This window comes from Amaranthus tricolor, chromosome 3, assembly GCF_026212465.1.
Source record: "Amaranthus tricolor cultivar Red isolate AtriRed21 chromosome 3, ASM2621246v1, whole genome shotgun sequence".
In the NCBI taxonomy this organism is placed as follows: Eukaryota; Viridiplantae; Streptophyta; class Magnoliopsida; order Caryophyllales; family Amaranthaceae; genus Amaranthus; species Amaranthus tricolor.
The window spans coordinates 25,059,893-25,082,965 of NC_080049.1; the positions used below are offsets into that span (position 1 = coordinate 25,059,893).

Here is a 23,073-nt window from a genome sequence, read left to right on the forward strand (position 1 = left end):
ATTCCCGAGTCCTTCCTGAAAGCCGATTACCTACCATCTTTAACACTCGCAATGACATGTTTCCTATCGACTCTGGTATAGACCCTCCAAGTGGGTTATTCGACAAGATCAAGGACTGTATACTCTCCATGGCCCGCTTGTCACCTATTTTCGTGTCAAGTGGACCTCTGAATCGATTGTTCGACACATCGATGAAACCATAAGACCAGCCTAGTTTGTTAAAAACGTTGTCTAACAAACCAGAGAGATTATTCGAGTGTAGATCAAGCGTTGTGAGTTGAAAGAGTTTTGAATCCCAATGGAATGGTGGAGTAAAATCTGTTGTTTGACAAGTTAAGGGACTGTTAGAATTGTCATCCTCCCAATCCAGGAAGGCAACTTCCCGGTTAGTTGATTACTTGATAAATCGAGGTGAGCAATATATGAAATCAATATTGATTCTGGCAACTGTCCTTTGATCCCCGCCTCAGCTAACGTAAGATTATGAAACGTCGTACGATTGAATATCCAATTTGGTAGTTTTGCTAATCCAAGTGGATTATATGACAAATCAAGAATGTATATTTTTGCAGTAGTAAGTTGTGGAGGGAGCGGACTGATGAGCCGATTGTTAGCCAACTGCAAGGTGAGGAGGCTAGATTGCCAAAACTCGAAGGCATTTGGCCCACGAAGAGATCATTTGACAACAAGATATCATATAATGGATTAAGTTTGCCAATACTTGGTGGTAGCTTTCCACTAATCTTTTTGTTCTCTAACACAATTCTTTGGATTTGGAACAGATTTCCTATAGTGTTTGGTAAAATACCTTTCAACTTATTATGACTTATATCCAAAACCTGTAAGGAAACAAGCCCACCAATAGTAGATGGGATACTACCATTGATTCTAGTGTGGTGGAGATATAAATTTGCAATTGGGAAAGTTTACCAAAAGAAAATGGTATAGACCCAGAAATTTTATTATGGTTAAGGTATAAGTTCTTGAGTTGGGATAGTTTACCTAAAGAAAATGGTATAAAACCAGAAATTTTTTTATGGTCTAAGTATAAATCCTGCAACTGGGAGAGTTTACCTAGGGAAGTTGGTATAGGCCCAGTTAGATTATTATAGTTAAGGTATAATGTCTGTAATTGAAAGAGGTTGCCTATGGTGTAAGGTAGTTCGGTAGATATGATTATACGACAAATCTATGTAAATGAGGCATTTAAGGTTGCCAATATCGATTGGAATCCGACCAGAGAGAGTGTTTCGTGTTAGATAAAGTCGGTTTAACGAAATCAGATTGGAAAACGAAGATAAGATCGAGCCAGTAAACTGATTGCCCTCAAGCTCCAATACAGAGAGCAACTTCCATGATTGGAAAAGAGAGTATGGGATGGTTCCAGAGAGGGTATTATTGCCTAAGTAGAGGTATTTTGAGCAGATGGAGTTTACCAAGTGAAGTGGGTATTGAACCATTCATCCTGTTGTAGGTTAGTGTAAGATGAGTTAAATGAGACAACTTACCTAAGTCGGTTGGGATAGGAGCAGCTAACCCTCCAAGGGCGCAAAGATTAAGGACTTGAAGATAGGTAAGGTTGCCAAGGAAAGGTGAGAGTGTACCTGACATGACGGTCTCAGCACCCGATTCATCCCAAATGCCCGTATGCACGATTTTGACAACCCGACCAGTGGAAGGATCACATTCGACACCATCCCAAATAGTACAACAGTCGGTTTTAGGGACCCATGAAGCTAGTCTTTGGAACGTGTCATACTCAATTCTGCTCTTAAAATCAAGCAATGCCACTTCATCTATGATATTACAGGATTCTATAGGAAGAGACAAGAATTCACTGTTTATATAGCCAAGTTGAAGAAAAGAATTAAAGTAACTGTAATAAAATTCTTTTTAAAAGTTCCCATAATTAGAGAAATGTGTAGCTAGTGATTACTAAAAGTACAATAATGGAGCATTTATATAGCATCAACCAAGTAAGCACTGATAAAGTTGTCATTGATCTATTTGTACACAACAAAGCCCGTACAAGAGGAGAGTTGACTGCATACATGCCCAATGGCTCCCATCAAACTATATGTTAGTCAACATCTCTCTAATTCATGGTGAGATTGCATGTGGTTTTTTTTTAATAAGCACACAGAATTAGACTTTTCGGTTTAACTTGTCCCGAAGTAGATTATATAAATTAGTAAGCTGCAGTGGTTTTATAAATATGTTAATCCATAAATTTGGAAGAAAAATGAATTGCAGATTTACTGATTCTTAGTATGATGAGCATAACAGGCTGTAGTTGTAATATTTGGAAAATTTGAAATACATAAGTGAAAAAATAAAAAAAAATTAACAAAATAAATTAACTTTCAAAAATATTTCAAAAGTAAGCGTGAAAATCTCAAACTTGTGGTTTGGAGCTGTTCGCAGTTACTAACTGCGAATAGCCAAATAGGACAAAATAGTTGTTCGCAGTTACTAACTGCGAACAACTAATTTGTCCTATTTGACTGTTCGCGGTTAATAACTATAAACAAACTGCTGCACAAATACGCAGATCAGTTTTTGTTTTTCGCATTTTTCCCCATTTCTCAAAACCCTACTTTCACACTCGACATTCTCCCTCTAAAACCATTGATTCAATCCATCAATTCTTGCATTCTTCTTTCAATTTAGCACTTCAAAATTAGTGTAGGATACTCAAGCTTACTCAAGGGTAAACTTGTTTGTGTTTTTTTGAAAATTAGAATAAAATAAGATTATTTTACAACTTAGTTCCAAAAATAAGCTTCGTAAAAACTTATTTCCCAAAATAAGCATCCGTACATCCAAGCCTAGCGTCCGTACATCCCGACCCTTGCGAGAGTGGTGGAGCTCCGCTTCTGTGTCACATGGCGGCGGGATGCCCTGTACCATCCCAAATTGGCGCAGTACGCGCTCAGGGAGATGCACTTCGACTATGTCGAAGCAGATCAGAGGTACAAATGCTCTCCATGCCCCTGACAATATGCCCGAGTGCTGAGGCAATGCAGCGTATGCCTCAGCGGGGTAAGGGTCCCATTGAAACTAAACATGAAAATTCGATTAATAAATTACGCAATGTGATAGTTACAAAACAAGTTGTAGTGAAGTTGTTACCTGGTCAGCTCGTAGTAGATCGAGTTGATTGCGGTAGAACCCCACGCCCGATCCAGTGTGGGTCCTTGTTCGTCTTTCAAAGGACCACCGCGATCCATATGGAACATGTGGGGGAGGAAGCAGTGGTGGCGCAAATGCACCACGTCCCACACTCCTCATCGGTTAACCAATGAGAACATGCTCCCACGCCCAAAGCTATGAATTACCATTATAAGTAAGTAAAAGAAAGACAAAAATATATAATAAATGAAACAAAACGGTAACATGTAAACTTAGTATTACATGCAGAATAATCAGGGGCCCAGCGATCTCCTTCACGTTCTTCCGTGAAGCTTCACAAAGTCTCCTGTACAAATACGCTAGGGCTGTCAAACTGCAGCTGTACCCGGAGATGACCTCCCATGGCGCATCAAGCAACGTCAAGTACAATAGTTGTACTCGGTTGCCAGTCTTGTTGGAGAACAAGACAGCACCAAGGCTCATTTGTATCTTCTAAGTTAAAAGTATCATCATTTGAGACTTGAAATTGAAGTTGATTGGGTACATTACAAGGATAAGAGGAAGATGACATAAAGGGATTTTGGGTTTCTTGGGTAGGAAAGGGCGTATGAGAAGGAGCAGAAGAAGTTATATTCATGAATGCATTTGTTTCCACAACATTGATATCTTCATTCCCTAGGGGTACCTCTTCTACATATAACTCTAAAGAAGGACTAGGGGTAGACCTTGAATACTCCCATATTGCATTTATAGCCTCCTCATCCTCAACCGAAAAAGCTAACAAATCTCCACTCAGATTGTACTTAAAACTTAAATTAACAGTACTTCTTGTAGTGTCAATGCCAATCTTAGAGCATATAAAATGTTTAAATTCATTCAAATCCATGTATGAGTTGCATGCAAACAGTTTACGTCTTCCCCAACATACTTAACATTGTTACTAGTTGATCGAATTGAACCATTCCAAAAGCATACAACAGTCATACGAAATGAATTCATTTCTACAACAACACATACAAAATCAACATCACCATCATGTTCATAAATAGATGACCACTATACATTTTCAATTCAACAAAAAATTCACGAACAAACTTTTAATTATGAAGATTAAGGTAAATAAAAACTACATTTGACATATTCGTAGAGTTTAAGTGTAAATGACCACTATACATGACATACATTTTAAAATCAACACCAAATGAAAAATTTTATAATAAAAACGTACCTCAATTAGCTGTAGATCAACAAGAATTAGTAAATTGCAAGCTTGTGAACCTACATTAATGTGAAAGATGATTAAAATTCAACAAACCCTAATACTCCAAAAATGGAAAAAAACAAAAAAAAAATTACCTTAGGTCAATGTAGGAAGATGACAGAACTAATTAGTGGTACAAACTTGGAGTTTGATGAGTTTAATTGAAGAATTGAAGTTGATTAGAAAAGTGGAATGAAGAAGGAGAACTCGTAAGTATTGCAAATGATAAAAAAAAAAACCGTGAACTAAACTGAGGAAGAAGAAAGCTGGAAAAATAAGAAGGCCAAAGTCGCTGTTACTAACAACGACTTTGGCCTTTTAATTTTTTTTTTCTCTTTCGCTGTTAGTAACAGCGATTTTACCCGAAGCTAGGCTTGGATGTACGGACGCTTATTTTGGGAATTAAGTTGTTAAATAATCTTATTTTTTTTAAATTTTCTGTTTTTTTTGGTGTATATGTTGTTTTTTAGGGTTATAATCAAATTTGCTTATTTTTTCAAATGTAGGTTACTAGTTGTTAAATCAAGACTATTCTAAATCATCCATAAGTATTGAAGGTAATTTTTAATTATTTTTATAGTTTTATGTTGTTTTTTAAAGTAATGTTGTTGAATTAGTTGAATTTAATGTTGATAATATTATTAGAAATGTTAGATGTTGATGTTGGTATTAGAAATATTATTAATTTCACTTGTAATATAATATATGAAGTTCACTACAAAGTTAAAACAGTTGACTTCATTGCTTCATAGTTCATACTCCACTCCTACTTTGCTACTTTGGTGCTGAAATCAAACAAAGGTTAATTGACTATTAACAGTTGATAATTACACATTTATGAATTATGATTTGTTTATTTGATGTTTTTTTTTTAATTTTATTCAGCCTTAATTGTTGTTCGTATAAATCATTTACGTTTGTTGGACATAGCCTTGGTCATTTTAATTAAGGTCCTATAAATTTTCTACGAATATTATTTTAGCATTTTTTAAATTTTTAAATGATACTTTTCCACAAACTTTATTTTAATATTTTTTTATCTTTTTGGTTCTCGTATTATTCCTACTAATTTTATTTTAATATTTTATAATGCTTATAGTCTTTACATTTTTATCATTAACTTTATTATTCTTGTTTGGCAAGCAAAGGCCCCAATCATAGCACCCCATACGAAGAACTGATGCAAAAGCTATCAATCTTTCAAGTTTTCTTGCATTTTATTCAATTGATTCATGTTAAATCCTACTAAACAAGAAACCTAAACTGTCTTTAAAAACCCAAAACTTTAAAACAATTGTTCATTATCTTAAGTTACTGTATAAATCCGACACAAAAGATATTACAAATGATCGTTTTTCTGTTCTTTTTATTCATTAATTAAGGGAGTGTAATCGTAATTTCATTTGAGTATCAAAAATTTTTAAACAACAAATAATAATTTTTTACCAAAAAAACCCTCTTTTTTTTTTTTCTTAATTCTCTCCGCTTCTACACGATCTTTAATTTATGGAATAAATATTGGTATACAACAATTACAATCTACATAAATTTTAATTGATACAAATCAATGTGGGTATCTTCAAATTAAGAAGGGTGCAAATACTTACAGGATGCACCCTTCTTGCAATACCCACTTTCATAAAATTTACAAACAACACGCTGCCCTCTAGGAGGAGGCCTTGAAGACCCTCCTCCCCCTCCGCCAAAAGAAGGCTGTCTGTTCCATGAAGTTGGCCTACTCTTACTAAAACCTGAATCCACGCCATGATGGTGGTGACTCCTGTCTTTAGAACCCGAGTGTCTCCCCACATTATGACTACTACTATATCTTGGCGATGTCTGATTTGAACCTCTGGTACCTTGACTTCCCACTGAACTGTTGCGATGCGGGTTCACACTAGCAGCAGCCATCCCTGGGCCAGAAGTGTTCCAATGTAGATTAGGCGTTCCCAAAATGGAATCTGTTGCAGAAAATTTACCATTTGGATGCACAGAGAATTCCTGATCAGTACTAGTTTTCTCTGAACCCTGTTTCCGCGAGTCTGCAGCTGTCACTTTGATGCAGGCAGTGTGTGAAGGTTGATGATGACGAGCCACTTTTGTATGATGCTGCATTGAACGAGCAGGGCCCGTCTCTCCCTCCTTGCGAGAACTTAATGGACGGTTTAGGCTCAAGGTGGAGGGTGAGGGTGGTGGTGGTTGAGGTGGCGGTGAAGGCAATTTTTCTTTGGGTTGTGGTGGTGGTGGTGGTTGGGGTGGCGGAGAAGGCAATTTTTCTTTGGGTGGTGGTGGCGGTGGTGGTGGTAATGATGCTGGAGATGACGGCGGAAGCTGCGGTGTTATCAACACTGGAGGTGGTGGAAAAGATATTGATGGTCGCGGTGTTAATGGTATTGATGGAGGTGGAGGAGGTGATGATGATAATGGAGGCAGAGGCAGAGGTATTGATGGAGGTTGTGATGGGGATGACATTGACACTGATGCAGGCGGGAATGGTGCTGGTAATGATACAAGTGGGGGTGGCTGCGGAGATGGTGATGATGTGGGTGGTTGTTGTAGAGGCAATGGCTGTGGAGATGGTGATGACATTGGTGGCTTTTGAGTTAGAGCTAATGGCTGTGGAGATGGTGATGACATTGGTGGCTGTTGTGGAGGTGTTGGCTGCGGAGATGGTGATGACATTGGTGGCTGTTGTGGTGTAGGTAATGACTGCTGAGATGGTGATGACATTGGTGGCTGTTGTGTAGGTAATGGCTGCTGAGATGGTGATGACATAGGTGGCTGTTGTGGTGGATGTAATGGCTGGGGAGATGGTGATGACAATGGTGGCTGTTGTAGTGGAGGTAGTGGCTGTGGAGATGGTGATGACAATGGTGGTTGTGGTGGAGGTGCTGGCTGCGGAGATGGTGATGACATTGGTGGCCGTTGTGGTGGAGGTAAAGGCTGCGGAGATGGTGATGGCATTGGTGGCTGTTGGGGTGGAGGTAATGATGCTAATGGTGGCAGCACAACAGACATTGGAGATTCAGAAAAAAAATTATGGAGAGGCATCGACACAATGGCTGGCTTGACTTGATCCATAGCAGAGCTTCCAGTAGAGAGAATGCAAGTGCTCGGATCGTGAATAGTAAAAGAACCATCTGATTGATGAGTGATGTTAGGATGGACATGAAAATGCATATCAGCTGTGGAAGTCAAAGTATCATTCTTTCCAGGATTGAGATTAGGGCTCAGCCCTCCAAGAGGGCTAAAACAATCATCTCCTGAGTCAATTGAGTCTTGTCCACAATTCATTCTAGAAGTTGGGAATGAAATGCCTCTTAGAGACTCCATCGCCTCAACTTCGGACAAAAGATCAGAAACAGAATCATCACCTAAAGTGCTAAGTTCGATGGGCTGCCAGTTTGATGTATCACAAAGAGGAATAGTTAACTGACAACTATGAGAAGTAGGGTTTGCAATGTCACCGGAAACTTCTAATGATCCAGAGACTAGGCCGGAGTGGAAATCATCAACAGTTTTTGTATGCACTGAAGAAAATGCATCCCATTCACTGGCAACATCTGGAAGATGAACTTCCTGACCTACTAAACTGGAAGCAGTGCTCCAAGAAATACACGAATCTTGTCTAGACACATTCACAATCTCAGAATTTTTATTTCCCAGTACTTGATTTCTCGAAGCTTCATCCATCTTTAGTGAGGTAGTAGGAAGATCAGATAATTCTATTCCTTCAGACATACAACTCCACCCATTTCCTGAATGCCCAGGTAGATTTGTACCACCACATGTCTTATTTTCTACAGAAGTCTCCAAGCTATTAGTTTCCAGCTTTGTCGCTGTGCTAGTTAGATTAGAAAATACAATGCCAGCAGATGTACTCCAGCTGGTTCCAAAATTGTTCTCAGACACATTACCGTGTTTGTTTTCAACAGCATGTGCTTTTGTGCCTTCCATATTTGAATTATTTCTGGGAAAAATGGATAGGTCAGTTTCAATAGAAATAGTACTCCAAATTGCTTCAGAAACTTGCCCAGGAACTTCAGAACAAACAGAGTTCTTATTTTTTACAGCATGCGGCCTCGAGCACTGATTCTCCATTTTTACAGAAGCAATTGGCAGAATAGAGGTATCAATTCCTCCAGACACAGAACTACCTGTACCTAAATCATGCCAAAGGCCAGCTGAGACAGCCAGATGTTCATTTTCAGTATCATGACCATTCACATCCTTAACTTCCATCTTTGGCGTAACACTTAGTGGATCAGAGAACTGGGTTGCACTGGATTTTGTTCCACAGCCAGTATCCAAGTCTTTAGATACAGAAGATGTGACCAGGTTATCATTCTTTGATGTGAGATTCTTCGAATCCTCGAGGTTGGACTGTGGCGTTGAATTTAGAAGATCCTGTTGGACAGCATTTGGACTGGAAGGTTGACTTTTCACAGCCTGACATTCCAAGTCTACATTCTCAGATTTTGATGAAGTATATGGATGAGAAGATTCAAAATTGGTAAGGTGCATTGTTTCAGATGACCCATTAGGAGTAGCAACTGAACAAGGTTCTTCAGTGTCAAACAAACTCTCGATAAGTCGTGCTTTGATATCAAGCCCAGATTGACCATTTCCCCCTTGATAATCAGACAATAGAAGATTATTGCAGTCCTTCATTGGCAGATCAATAGCATCAGAAGCAGCAGCTGAGTTTTTATTGCTGCCTTCTTCATTTGACTTTTCACCCACAGAAGAGACTTCAGTTTTACAACTCAATTGTTCACTAAAATCAACTTTCCTGTCATTAGATTCAACTCCACCATTAAAAGACGGCAAACTCAGATGCCGCTCAACATGAGACCCGGGCTCACTAGATTGCTGCTTCCTTAATGCATCAGTCAAGAGTATGGACTGATCTGGAGTTTCAGTAATCTTCCATACCCTTAAATCAGCAGGGAAAAAACCGTTTGAATCCCACTTACGCAGCTGCAACATGCAGAATGGTCCTTGAACTTTGCCTGATGGATCCCGATAATGCCAAATTTTCTCAAGTTCAGTAATATCAGAGACAAGCATCCGCGAAGAAATAGTTGTTGCAGAATCTGACACCTCTGGAGCAATACATCCAATTTTCACATTACCACAATTACCGGAAACACCCAGATCTGCCCGATTGTTGAACTCTTTCAGGGCTTTCAAAGCATCAAGTCTTTCAGTTTTGTGAGAGGGCTCAAAGGATCTTGTAACACTCTCAACTTTCCTAGCAGGAAATTTTGCAGAGGGCTTTCTGTTGCGCTCTACATTTTCCAAGGAGACTTTTTGTACCCTGGTCCTGTCGTCTCTCAGCATATCCCTCGCTCTTACAGGAGAAATTAACTTCACATCCTTTGCACTGGACGTTGAGTATTTTGGCGTCACAAACACATCTAATAACATTCAACAACATCAGAAATGAAGTACAACTATCAAAAATATTAGATAAATGTTCTTCAGGTGCCTTCAACAGACGCATCTGAAATTGAAAGCCTACCTTGTTTTTTAATGTCTGGCTCACCAGAATCATCATCAGAGCCATAACTAGGATCCATTTTTGGATCAGCATGCACATCTGGAATTTCTTGAATCCTACGTAAACGTTCTTCAGGTGACTTCAGAAGCTCTATTTTCTCCACGCATTCTCTAAGCGTATATGGGGTTAAGAAAAATATGTAGGATAATAACATGGACGATATACTATAACTAAATGACCTTCCATATAAGTTACGATATGAATTCTGATAGAAGAGAAAAAAAAACAAACGACAGCATCAACACAAAAGTCAGACAGCAACATACTCGTGGAGCTAAGTGCGAACAAAGAAATCACCCCAAGAAGAAATCAAAAATAAGTGTATGTTGTTACCAGCACACATGTGCATGTAGAAGTTTTCTTTCCCATTGTGTAAAATGTACATTACAAGCAAGGAAACAAATTTCTAAATGCACTGTACTTCAAACATAAGCTAACGTACTACAGGCATACAGCCTTTACAAGCTTTCCTTCAGGCTTGAAGCAACCAAAACGTATTTAAAGAATAATTTGCCATGTGCCTATGTCATTTACCATCTGCAGTGAGTTGACCAGAAAAAAGGATAAACATCAACATTAGACAGATTAAAGGATATTCCTTACGATGCCCCATCTCACTAGCTCGGTCCCTAAGATGATTAAGCCTCCTTATCTCTGTTTCAAGCAACTGTGCCAAAATAGTACAATGTTTAGCAGAAAATAACATAAGAACAAAATTTAAATCAATACAATTTTGCATTAACAAATAAACATCAAAAACAGAGAAGATTGCCAACATAATAATGATGTAGGATTTCATCGATGATAGGAAATGGTAAAGCACTTACATCATTAACCCTCACAGACTGCAGTGCCATTGCTTTCTCCTGGATTTCTCCCTGGAAATATAAATATTAATCTCAAATATTAATTTTGAAACAATAATCGCAACATATATAAATTACAACAAATTAAAAAACAGAGCCAAATCCCCAGACACTTACCACCGTCATCCTCTCAACAAGACCCAACTTTATACTTTGCCGTAAACGTCTGCACTCATCCTAAAATTTTCATGTAACATCAATTCAGCAAACAAAGAAGTGGGTTTCAAAAAGTAGGCACCATTTAGCATATGATTGCAGACTTCTACGATCATAGAGAACATATTTTCACCAAAGCACCTCTACACTGAATTTAATGGCCGAATAACCTCAAGAATAAACATACATGATACAATATGCAATGGGAAACATAAATTCAAATATGAAATACCAAGAAATAGAGCAAGAAACAAAAGGTTTAAAGTACGGAAAAAATAACCTCAGAGAACTCTTGATCTGAAATTGAATCAATTGCAATATCTTCTATCTTGTTCAAATTTAAAATCTTAAGCATCAAACTGCTAGTCTTATCACCTGCTTTAGAGGGCTCAGCTCCCTTACATGTACCTATACAACAGAAACTGTTAGCATGTTAACTTTGCAAAACCAGTAGGAAGAGCACAAGGGCTGTCATCAGACAACAGCTAGGAGCAACTGTATACCTATGATTCTCACCAAGCGATACATGTCATGTTTTTGGTCATTGCTGGATATCCTAATTCGAACAACTGAACCTACAACTTTATCATGAAAACTTTCTGTGTCTCCTATTATGTTTTCCAACAAACTCCTCTTCAGGTAAATTAAATTAATATTATGGACATCAATGGCTGCATAACTATCCAGTTTGACCTTCAGGTCTTTTTCTTCAACCTTTCTACGAGTTTGCCGCCTAGTTTCTCTACTCAGAGTCAGAGTATCTCCACAAAATTCATCATTCTCCAGCTGTCCAGTAAAAGGGTCAACAGCTGCACCCCTAATCACACCATTGGTATGAGATTCTTCTTTGAAGTGATATTCAAGCAGCTTGAGCATTTCGAAATGACCCACACGCTCCTTTCCAAACAAACTTTCCAACCTTCTATCACAAATAATTTGACATTTCCGGCGAGGATCACGAAGATTGTTGTTCTTTATGTAATTCAGTAGAAGAGCCTGAACATCAAACTGAGATAGAACAGATGTTTCACCATTTTTCATATGTGCAACGAATTCCAGAAGTTCTTTGGTCGCCCAATCATCAGCTGCATGCAAATACTGTTTCCTATTTACATTTGATTCCACAATGTTTTGTGAATCCAGATTCTGCAACTGCGGCTGCTTTCTTATCTTTCTTCTCTTTAAAGAATTTGTTTCTAATTGTACATTGCTACTACTTACATCTGAAACATTAGAGATAGAGGTCGTCCCGGTTCTTTTCTGCTGAAAGTTACTATTTTCAACCCCACATACTTTCCAGGGATTAGCAGCTCGAGTTAGCTCATCTAAAGTTAGAGCTTCTTTCTCTTTCAGATAGATCCAGTATACCTTAAAAAGGTATTCCCAACTAGTAGTATCATCAAAATCTACTTGAACCTGCTTAACCAACGCACCAAAAATTACAAAGTTGCATAAATTCAAAAAACAAAATAGGTCAATCAGCCAGAAAAGACATAACAGAATTGAAACACATACTTTAAACTCTGCTCAGGGAAACAAAAATCTTAAGCAATTCTAAAGCTCTCTAAGGACCTAAATCTTGAAGAATCAAAATCTAAATACAAATTTGAAATAAAGAGGAAATGAGGAATCTTTGAGAGAAAATGGAAATGAAGCATGATCACATCAATTTCCTCAGTATATACAAGGTGAAGCAATCCACAAACCTGTTGTATAACTTAAAGAAGTATTACCCCTACCAAAAAAAAAAGAAATTCATAAATCTATTGACTTCATCATGTATCCCTTCACAACGTCAACATCACGTCTTTCCTAAATCAATAATCACATATTAGCAACAGCACTCATGACCTCCACAGAAAGAATGTCTATTCAATACTAAGAGTGCTAGATTAAATTCTCCCTGTGCTCTTTTTCGTTCTTAATAGGTCAGCTTTCACAGTCACCAAGACAGAAAGACCACACCTACACCATAAATATCTCTTACTAAGGAAGTATGTTAGCATAAAATATATACTTCCATGAAAATATGTGCTAATATAAATTGGTCAAAAATAATTTTGTGATATAACTCTTCATATTTTTTTAGATATTATTATTTGAATTTGTTAAACCCTGACCAAAAAGATCACAAGGTAAGTAAATAAAAGCTCAACTCTGAGCTTCCTAAAGCAGTGATCTGCATGCTGAAATCACCACATTAGCTAAAGAAACTTATATCAGACACTGGAAAATATTGGTCACAACACCAGACATCAGAAATACCTGCTCCTTGGTCCCCTGGGAGATATTTTCAATTAGCATAATAGTTGTCATGCATGTTCGACAGAAACCTTTGTTCCCTCTGACGCACAAAATATCTGCTTGCTTGACGCATTTCTTGCATAAAGAGTAAGGGCAAGTGTAACACATAAAGAGAGCATTTCTCTGGCAGAAGTTACATAAATGCCAACCTGCGAAACATAACAGACCATCCAAAGCTTAAAACGTTGAAACAGGTCAACTCCTCTATGAAAAAAGAATTCGCACAACTGCAAGTTATGCAGAGACATCTATGATGAAGTGGAGGGCCCTATTGACCACAATTTCAAGGCCGTGTTCTCCTTGCTGAACATGGCAAACTAGAATCACAAAACATCAAAACCAGTAAACAAGCTCATAGATTTGGAGCAATCCATTTCCTATACCTAGACTAATACAGCAACCCGCTAGACAGTTTCTGTATGGCATTAGGTACACCCAGGTAATTGAATTTATAAAGCCAAGAGCAGGATGTATGCCTACATGAAGCATGTTGTGCATTCTTCCTAGGAGTGATAAAGTGAATACAATAAAACAAAAGACTATTCTATAAATAATCTCAAATGATAAACACCTCTAACATGTCCTATAATCAGCTAAAGGAAGCTTTAGTCATCAAACAACTACATATATAGGGAAAAAAAGTCAAAAAAAAGTACACATAACACCTACAGAAGAAATACTTCCTACATTCCAAATTACTTGCAACATTAGAATTATTATAGTATTCATTCATTATCCTTACCTTGCGATTAGTTTTTAATCTATAAGTTAAAATATACTCAAGTAGGATCTTGTTTGATTCGTCTCAATGCAAAGACTAATAACATCCAATTTTTATAATTTTTTATTATACATAATTTGAGATATTAAGGATTGAATTAGTGTATTAAACTGCGTGAAAAAGTAAACGTTGCAAGTAATTTGGAACGGAAAAAGTATAATACAATCTAATCTCCAACTCATTATTCTTACCCAATCAAGATTTTGTATGTTAAATGTTCTTCTATGCTGCTATGTCACTCATATTCAAGCATACAAATACGATGTAGATGTGGACCAAGTTTCCCTTTCTCAAAATTTGAATAATTAGATTACGAAGTACGAAATAGGATACCGACACTCAAATTGAAACAGGCATGGTAATGGATACGGAAAACTTTAATTAGGAATAAAAATTTTAATCATTAAGTAACAATTTTGTTAAATAGTATAGAATTTAACAATTATTTTGGGATTTCCTAATAGGGAAAGAGACACTTTTTTGAACGAAGGGGCAAAATTTTTTATGGAGTTACCCTTCTTATGTTATAGAGTATATACAAACAAAAAAGTTGCAAAGATGTCACTTTCTCGACACATCAACTTCCAGAATATTTGTAAGTCAACAAAACCAACACTATATTTGAACGGAGGATTGATAATAAGAATGAAATACCTAATTGGAATTTAAATAAATAAAGGTAAATAGATATAGCTGATTAAATTACTCCGATTTCAAGCTTACATGAGGAACAAAATACTTTACTGATTTACTTATCAAAAATTGTGTGATATAGAGATGAACCCTTTTCTTAACTAGATTTATAAGTTTTGCTCGTAACTTTCTTAATTAACTAAATCCACGCAAAAAAAAAAAATCTAAAAGAATAGGAACGTAATCTTGTAATATCTAGCTTCCTTAACAAAGATGTGACACTCAAAACTCAACATCCTATGCTTATTGCTTCACCATCAATACACCCATTGACAATTTTACTACTATTCATATTCCTCTATTTATTAAATCACACACAATACCATATAAGTTTCAACCCTGTGTTATTCTCTCTCTCTATATATATAGTTTCACATTTATTTAGGTTGTTGTGAACCACTATTCTAATGCTCCAAAAGTTGCAAATTATCATGTAGAAGGGCCTAAACCACAACTTATCCCCCCCACCCCCCAAAAGAAAAAAAAACATATGCCACAACAAAAAATCTTACAACAACTTTTATTTGGAAATTGCTCCCTCCTCCCCCCAACCCCAATTTGTGGCCAAACTACTATCATATGATGGTCTTGTCAACAACACCTAGAGTCCGCAAAATGGAACAAGTGGCATTGTCCAATCCATTTTATGCATGAATATCAATTTCTATTCAAAGGAAGTCACACAATGACATGTGTGCTAAGTGCTAACATAATAATCAAGAGGGTTGTAAATCCATCACATTTGTTCATTAATTGTAGTTAGTTATAAACCATAACTAGAACAAACACAAATATTAATGCCATCAAATTTTCAAATAAGGAAATATTAAACTGAAATTTTGAACAATGGTTATTCCAAGAAGCTTTGCACTTTAACAACGAAACTAACCATGGTCCTAAAGACTATACATCTCAAAACAATAGTTTTCCCACTTGCAAATTCACGTAAGCATGAAACATGACATTAAGATTAATAGGACTTGAAATATTTTTCCAACCCAAATTAACATAAGTCGAACTCCCTCATTAGATTCAAAAACCCTTACATTGAGCCCACATTTCCTCCCTTATTCACTTCTTTGTTTTGGAGGCAAGGTGTGGCATTCTCACCATTCATTATGATCACAATTTACAAGATGCCATGACAACTTTGAATAATTACAAAAACTCTCATCCACTAACACGTTTCTCTTTTCCCTCTTTCTATCTTGCTCACCCAGTTTTCTCTTCCCTATTTAGCAAAATAAGAAAAGAGTATATTGTCTCAGTCGAATCTAAAACGTAATCAATTATATCAACTACAGTCGCAATCTCGTAGTTTCAACTCGTATTTTGGCAATATGAAAACCTCATTGCCAGCGCAACCCATCAACAAAACCATTACTGCAATATGGGCCATAGTTGTACAAAAGAGACAAAAGAGACTAAAATAAACCAAACTAAAGCGAAGTAAACCACTTTCAACCATGGACTTGTTCATTTAATCTATAAATTCCTGAAGAATAGTTGAAGTAAAATCAAATTATCAACACTTTTAAGGGCAAGAGAACAATCATGTTGCCCATAGATCTCTCAAATTGAATAACATATTTTGTCTTAAACTGATTTTGTCTTCAACAGTAAATTAGACTAATTTTGACTTATCCAATTGTATAAGACCCATATTCAAGTCATCTTATATGAACCAAAATACAGTTTGAACAGAACCTATATTAGCTCTCAATCCAACTTTTAGACACACTAAATTACACTGAGTGCTATGATTTGACATAGTCATGGATGATTTAGATCCGTTCTAAGCAGATTCTACACAAATGTATGGCAAGAATTGTATTTAAATGTATGTGTTGATTTGTATGAAGAATGAAGATGAATGTAAATGTGATAATGTATATTGGAAGTGCACATAAATCGTATAAGGAACGTAACCTAGAAAGATTACATTTCCACGTGATAGTTCAAGCAATCGAAGAAGCATGAGATCTCCTTAAAATGAGTCAAGAAACTCAATCCAATATTATTACAAAATGATTGAGGGACTTTCTCTTCCCCTTTCCCTTCCCCTCCTATTTATACTATTTCTCCCCATAACTGATTGCTCTAGCTAACTAATTATTAGTTATTATTTATCAAGTAATTCCTATATTACCCCTCCTAAAACATTCATGACAGGATGCCCTTTACTCTAGGTCATTTTGGACGACGCATGTGCATAACAGCGAAGATTCAACGGAACCTATGATTGAATATAATATTTAAGTTTACCCTAAATAATGATTGATAAGTCTACTCTAAATAATGATTCATAAAATTACCCCAAATAATTATATTGGCATAGTGTTTGTTGGTATAGTTATTCACTAATCACTAGAAGTATTACTGTGCAAGTGATTTCAAAATGTCATGTGACAACCAGTGTTTTACATTCAGTAATACAAGAGCACATCCTTACAAAATTTCTTACTTCAAAGTGTCATAAGTAGCCACCATCTATACCTTTCAGCTTACACAGCCCTCTTTCTTTTCGCCGTTCAAAAATGGCAATTGAAAAGTTGAAGAGCTATAAGTCAAAAAGGAAAAAGATCCTTTGGCAGTTTACGACCATTATAATTTTGAAGTACAATTTCTACCAATACCACATCATTAACAACTCCCTATATTATAATTCCACTTAATGTAGTGAATGTGAAGAAATGAACGCAAAAATATGATGCACATTAAAACAACTCAACAAACAACTAATACCTAGTGTCCAATATACTAATTCTTTAGATCGCATTTTCTTTTGTATTCTGGTAATTTATAATGTGTTAAATAACAAAACATATAAATCTCAGATGTGTAATGGGTTTGATTAAATTCAAATTTGGTAAAACCGCCATCCAAGAAAATAACTACCTCTTCCAGCTGTCCTAAAATCCTAATTGGCATTATATTGTCCTATTCTCTAAATTATTCTCTTTAATGGATATAAAGTATATTTTCCTTTAGTCTCCACGAGAATCCTTCAAGGGAAAAGACACTCAACCTACTGATATAGAATTGAATAACATGTCAACCAAGTCCGGCAAACACATCAGGTCAATAACAAGACTACATTTTCTAATCATCCACCCAAACTATCCGACACTCAAATATATTTTCTCTGTCTTATGATATCTATCTATAGAAGCTACTAAAGTGTTAAATAACCGGATAATGAGTCACCGGCTCTCCAACTTTTAGAAACTGAGTGTAAGGGGCCAACGGTGTGCTTCACATAATCATAGTGCAAAAACAAGATGGCATCGCATCACATCGGCCGTATTATAAAAGTTTTCAATAACAATGACCCGATAATTTCCGCATAGTAAAGGTGTAAAAAACCGAGTTTATCTCATGATTTTGAGTGATATTTAGGTGTTTTGTTAACCGTATTACTGTCGTTATTGCATCATTGTTCCGTCAATGTAATCTCGACCATTACCGCATTTTTACACTATGATAACAATAAATAATAAATGCAATTGGTTTATCTCAACAAACTCAAACCTAAAATAGCATTATTTGTCTTGAAGTATAAAAGGCTTCCATCCATAGAACAAAAATGCATTGATGATCGCAATCGTAATAACGGCAAAATGATGTTGTAGAAGTAATGTGATCATTATAGTGCCAAATATGGGCCAAAAGCATGAGATATCCCATGAAACGGCCCAAAGCGCAATTTTTTACACCTTTACAACGCGAATTTATCAGTTTGAATTTTTATGAAAACCTTTATTATGTTGTCAATGCTATGCGAAGTAGCTTGTTTATGCACTATGCTTCCATCATAGGCATTCGCTAACCAATTTCATAAACTGTATCATAACAAAAGTTGTAAACTAGTCCATTTAGATAAAGCCAAAATACGAAGAGTGTTCACTTTCCTAGTCAAATTGTGAAATTCCATTGTTTCCATGCATATTTATAATATCACAAAAAAAATGAATTCAATCGCGAGAGCTTGTCCTAAGAAATTTGCTACATAATACATTTTATCCGTCCCATATAATTTACTAAAAGAATTAGCTATAACCCTATAGTCTCTCTTTCATTTTTCATTGACACATTTGATTCGTCTTTTCATCCCATCCACACATTTCAAAATAATTATCCTATTTATCTAACTTTATCTGCTTGTTGCAAACTACAAGGAATGGAGCAATATATTATAGAAAGAATTGGTGGAAACTATATTCAAAATATAAGCTTTGAAGAAAACTAACTAATAAAACATAGACCCATTTTTTCGCGTTTCACCATCTAAAACTCACCCCGGAGTAATGACGAACCTAAGTTGTGTTCATCCAAAGTTCACCTACTTCCTTTCTCTTTTCTTCGCTCTTAATCACCCATTTTCACAATACATGTTGAATTCTTCCACAAGTTATCATTGGTACAACCTTCAAGTCTCTTTCTCTTACGAAGCTTCACTTGCATGCCCTTGTTAGAAACTCTTGCAATATAATTTCTAATTAAGGAACCCAGATTCTTGAACTTGTAAATAGGTTAATTTTTCAAAACCTTTATGTTTATATTGTATATTATTTTCACCAATGTTGATGACTTGATGCTTTTAATTTAACTTATTTAATAAATGTATGTGTCAAAATCAATGAAATGGGAAAACCCTACTTCTAATATGTTTAAAAAAAGCCTAATTTGAAATTCAAGACTTCTATCAAAGAATGTATTTATGATGTTATTCAAAAGAAAGCCTAATCAAAAATCCAAACTAAAACACTTTTGGGAAGTGAATTTCATGAAAAAATCAAGTTTTTGCCAAACATTTACGTTCTACGTGGGCAGGCATTCAAAAGACTCAACTGGGCTTTCCAAACAAGTGAGCCCCACGCCCCCACCAATATTTTTTCAACTAAATTTGAATTTGTTATCTGCTAGTGCTAACATAACATAATAGACATATGTTTTCAGGTAGATTAACCATTAAATATTTCTATGTTAGGTAGTTGTTCTAAAATCTCTACTTTATCCAATAGTTCCCAAGATAATATTCTTATTTAATATTATGAAAGTGTCAAACAAATTTAAAAGGCTACTTACTTCCATCAATAGCAGTGTGAGAAATACTTGAAGATTTATATAAATCAAGTTTTAACCCTTTTATCTGAACACTTATAATAGTCGGCAACCCACCCATGGATTCAAGTTTCATTAGTACTTCCAATTATAGAATCATTTCATTTTTATAATTGACCTCCTCAAAAATAATGTTAAAATTACTCTTGTAGGCCATTTTAGAAAGAAAAGAAGATGAAAGTTGAAAGGATTAATCCTTTATAGTTGGACCTATGATTAAGCCGAAAAAAGCAATTAGGGCTGAATAAATAAATTTGAAAATCTATTCCTACTAGAAATAATATTTTTGAGGTGTATGATACTAAATTAGAATGATATTTTAATTGTAAAGAAATATCTAAACAATGTTCTAAGCCTCTGTCATTACATCTTACACCAAAAAATTTGAGACAAGGCACAACTTCACAAGTTTATGTTGTTTAGTTTCTTTAACAATGCTCTAAGCCTCTGTCAGTCAAAAGAAAACGCTGGAACAAACTTTCAAACTTTACAAAGAAACAAGTAGCACAATATGGAATATGATCATAAAAATCCAATGCTTCAAAATCCATTTTCGGAGAATTGATCTCAGCTCAGGCAACAACATGAGTTAAGGAAATCATCAATTCATAACTCTAAGCAATCCTTGTTTTACTAAAGCTCAAAAAAGTGTAGCGTCACTATAAATCACAATTCAAGGCCTATAGACTTCTAGGGAAGAAAGTTCCACAAGAATAAAAGGAACAAGCAAGCACTATAACAGGAGCTCACCTGAATGCATATAATAATTACATGATAAAAAATTTCATTCAACAATCAAAACCAAACACAAACAGCAGACTACTACACAGCTGACCTCCGAAGTCAGAACCCTCAACTAACTAAACAATCTGCATTCTACTAGATTTACTTACTGCTTCAGTAACTAACATATAATAGCTCCTGTATTCCCAACTTATCCAAACTCAAAAACTACATTATACGCAAAATATAGCAATTATCCAAATTTCCAAATATACAATGACCGAATTAATGATGAGTGTAAGCACATACCACAATTCCATCGTATATTTGGCAGAAAGAACGACTCGTCTCGTTTAACACAAGCAGGATGGTACGCCTTAGGGCAATCCCTAAGACAACAAAATTACAAATAAATCAAAAAACAACATTAGATAATGATAGTAAGAAAAACCCCAAAACAACATAAACTAAGCTCACCGATAGTCACAAAGCACGAGGTTTCCACCATCAAAGCAAATAAAGCAAACATCTTCATCTTCTTTTTCCTTCTTAATCTTCTTACTATTCACAGTCGCTGGAGAAGAACAAGCAGCAGGAGACGAAACTCCTCCAGGATTCCTTGGAGGTCGTCCACGCTTTTTCCTACCTACAGCAGCAATTTCCGCCTTTGGGGCTTGGGGAGGAGCTTCAACAAGCTCAGAATCGGGAAGTATTTGAACAATTGGAGTCCGATCAATAATTCGCAAAGAGGGATTAGTCACTCCTTTGTCAACGGTAGTTAAAGCTTGAACCAAAATTCTAGTGAATCGTTCTTCCGCCATTAATGACGGTCGAAATTGATAGGAAAGAGTGAGATCGAGCTGAATTATTCAGCAGATGAAAAACCCTAATCTAGGACGCCATGGAAATGAGAAAGATGAACGGCACATGGGACGGTACAGGAAGAGAGAGAATGGTGCGCGTTGTATTGGGTCGTTTTCGAGGTAGGAAGTTCAGAGTTCGACCAAAGTGGACAGAGAAAGGATTGATGACTCAACACTAAAGTGAAAATCTTTTCATTTTCACTCGGCCTACTTCCAAAATTAAAATATAACTAAATTCTCCCATGAATATTTGTTAAGAGTTTATGGTAAATAATGGTTGATTTTATACTAATTAGTAAATCCTCCCATGAATGTTTCTTATTTGTGGTAAATAACGGTGATTTTATACTTACTAGTTTGGTAAATTATGCCTTGATGAAATTTTATGGGTATTTGCGAATATTTGACACAAGGGAATGGGATTCGAGAGACTTTAAGATGAGACTTTTAAGTTGAAACTTTAAAGATAAAAAAGTTTCATCCCTTGTTTGTTATGGTGGGGGACTTGGAAGAAAAAAAAAATGAAAGTCTCAACTCAAATAGTTATACTCCCCCATGACATTTTTTTAGTCTGTTGGCCTTCCTTGTTCATTTGGTGTTTCAAACTTTTGTATATGTCTTCCCTTAATTAGTTCCCCTTCTTCTTGATTACTTGGATTTGCATTGGACTCATCATTATTCATGGATGATGGCATTGTATTTATAAGGTCAGAATAACTAAAAACTTCATCAGAAACATCAAAGTGGTTTTTGTTGCTTTGGTTGCCACTGTGCATTTCTTGAATATGAGCCTAGTTGACTTGGCTCAATCCCCTTTCTTGAAAAAGAATTGCCCTCAATTTCAAGTCCGTGTAGTAAGGTGCTAAGTCCCCAATGTTGAATGTGTGCACAACATTGATGTGTTGTTGCATAGAACATCTTCTGAATTCTGTTGCACGCAAATAATTCTGCTGCTGTTGTGTTCTGATTTTAATTGTTGTTTGTTGCTGCACAGACCTAATACAAACAAACTTAGATTTTGAAACTAAGTGACTTTCTCCCATTTTAGTCTCATTCCCTATTATCATTCCCTTTAAACAAACAAAGACTTATACTTATTTTTGAAACAAAGTCTCATTCCCTTCCTCAAATCCTTCTTGCCATTGGAGATATTTTATAGGGATTTTAGATTTTGTTTTATCTTTTTAATTTTTTTATTTTGTTAGTATATTTCCGCTTTTTTGCGGTTATTTACAAATTACGGTGATTAACTGAATATTCTAAACTTTGCTATACAAACATTGTCTTTGCCGATATTTTTATTTTGTTTTTTCTTTTTTCTTTGCAACATTTCTATTTGGGTAACTTTTTTCCATTTTACTAATTCTTAAAGATATATCTTCTCTTATTTTCTCTGACTTTTAATGTTATCTACACAATTTCATTGCTATTATTTTCTTAATTCTCGTGCAATTATGTTGTTATTTCATTGGGACAAAGTAAGTAGTTTAGTAAGTACTTCCATTCACTTTGATTATTTCTGACTTTTTATTTTTGATTGGTCAAATAGTTAAAAAAAATGTGTTAAATAATAGCTTTTATTTAAGTTTGTTTAAAGGTTGAATTTT

General features: G+C 35.7%; 2 protein-coding genes across 3 annotated transcripts; both read right to left on the reverse strand.

Moving 5' to 3' along the window:
• Window positions 1–333: 333 nt before the first annotated feature.
• Window positions 334–3,535, reverse strand: LOC130808484 (DNA damage-repair/toleration protein DRT100-like). Its single transcript, XM_057673955.1, has 6 exons — window positions 3,491–3,535; window positions 2,821–2,901; window positions 1,509–1,770; window positions 881–1,002; window positions 669–839; window positions 334–618 (listed from the first exon to the last, which is right to left on the reverse strand). The coding sequence occupies exons 1-6, from the start codon at window positions 3,533–3,535 to the stop codon at window positions 334–336; spliced, it is 966 nt and encodes a 321-aa protein (XP_057529938.1).
• A 2,192-nt stretch (window positions 3,536–5,727) lies between these two features.
• LOC130809405 (zinc finger CCCH domain-containing protein 44-like) lies at window positions 5,728–21,670 on the reverse strand. Of its 2 annotated transcripts, XM_057675176.1 has the most exons (10): window positions 21,081–21,670; window positions 20,913–20,992; window positions 13,244–13,431; window positions 11,482–12,394; window positions 11,259–11,386; window positions 10,940–10,999; window positions 10,784–10,834; window positions 10,553–10,623; window positions 9,918–10,072; window positions 5,729–9,813 (listed from the first exon to the last, which is right to left on the reverse strand). In XM_057675176.1, exons 1-10 carry the CDS (start codon window positions 21,422–21,424, stop codon window positions 5,978–5,980), a joined length of 5,826 nt encoding a protein of 1,941 aa, XP_057531159.1. In that variant the 5' UTR covers window positions 21,425–21,670; the 3' UTR covers window positions 5,729–5,977. The 2 variants fall into 2 exon arrangements, with proteins under 2 accessions (XP_057531160.1, XP_057531159.1); XM_057675177.1 differs by lacking the exon at window positions 10,940–10,999 and having other exon boundaries at window positions 5,728–9,813.
• Between the last annotated feature and the right edge of the window lie 1,403 nt (window positions 21,671–23,073).

Excerpts from the sequence above, each read along its gene's own strand:
- LOC130808484 (XM_057673955.1), bottom strand. The coding sequence starts at position 3,535 with ATGGGAGGTCATCTCCGGGTACAGCTGCAGTTTGACAGCCCTAGC. Across the intron at positions 1,771-2,820 it reads TACGGACGCTAGGCTTGGAT|AGCAGAATTGAGTATGACAC; the intron begins GTACGGATGCTT and ends CTTGATTTTAAG. Across the intron at positions 619-668 it reads TGTTGTCAAATGATCTCTTC|TTGGCTAACAATCGGCTCAT; the intron begins GTGGGCCAAATG and ends CTCACCTTGCAG.
- LOC130809405 (XM_057675176.1), bottom strand. The coding sequence starts at position 21,424 with ATGGCGGAAGAACGATTCACTAGAATTTTGGTTCAAGCTTTAACTACC. Across the intron at positions 20,993-21,080 it reads CTCGTGCTTTGTGACTATCG|GGATTGCCCTAAGGCGTACC; the intron begins GTGAGCTTAGTT and ends TTGTTGTCTTAG. Across the intron at positions 11,387-11,481 it reads TCGCTTGGTGAGAATCATAG|GTACATGTAAGGGAGCTGAG; the intron begins GTATACAGTTGC and ends TCTGTTGTATAG.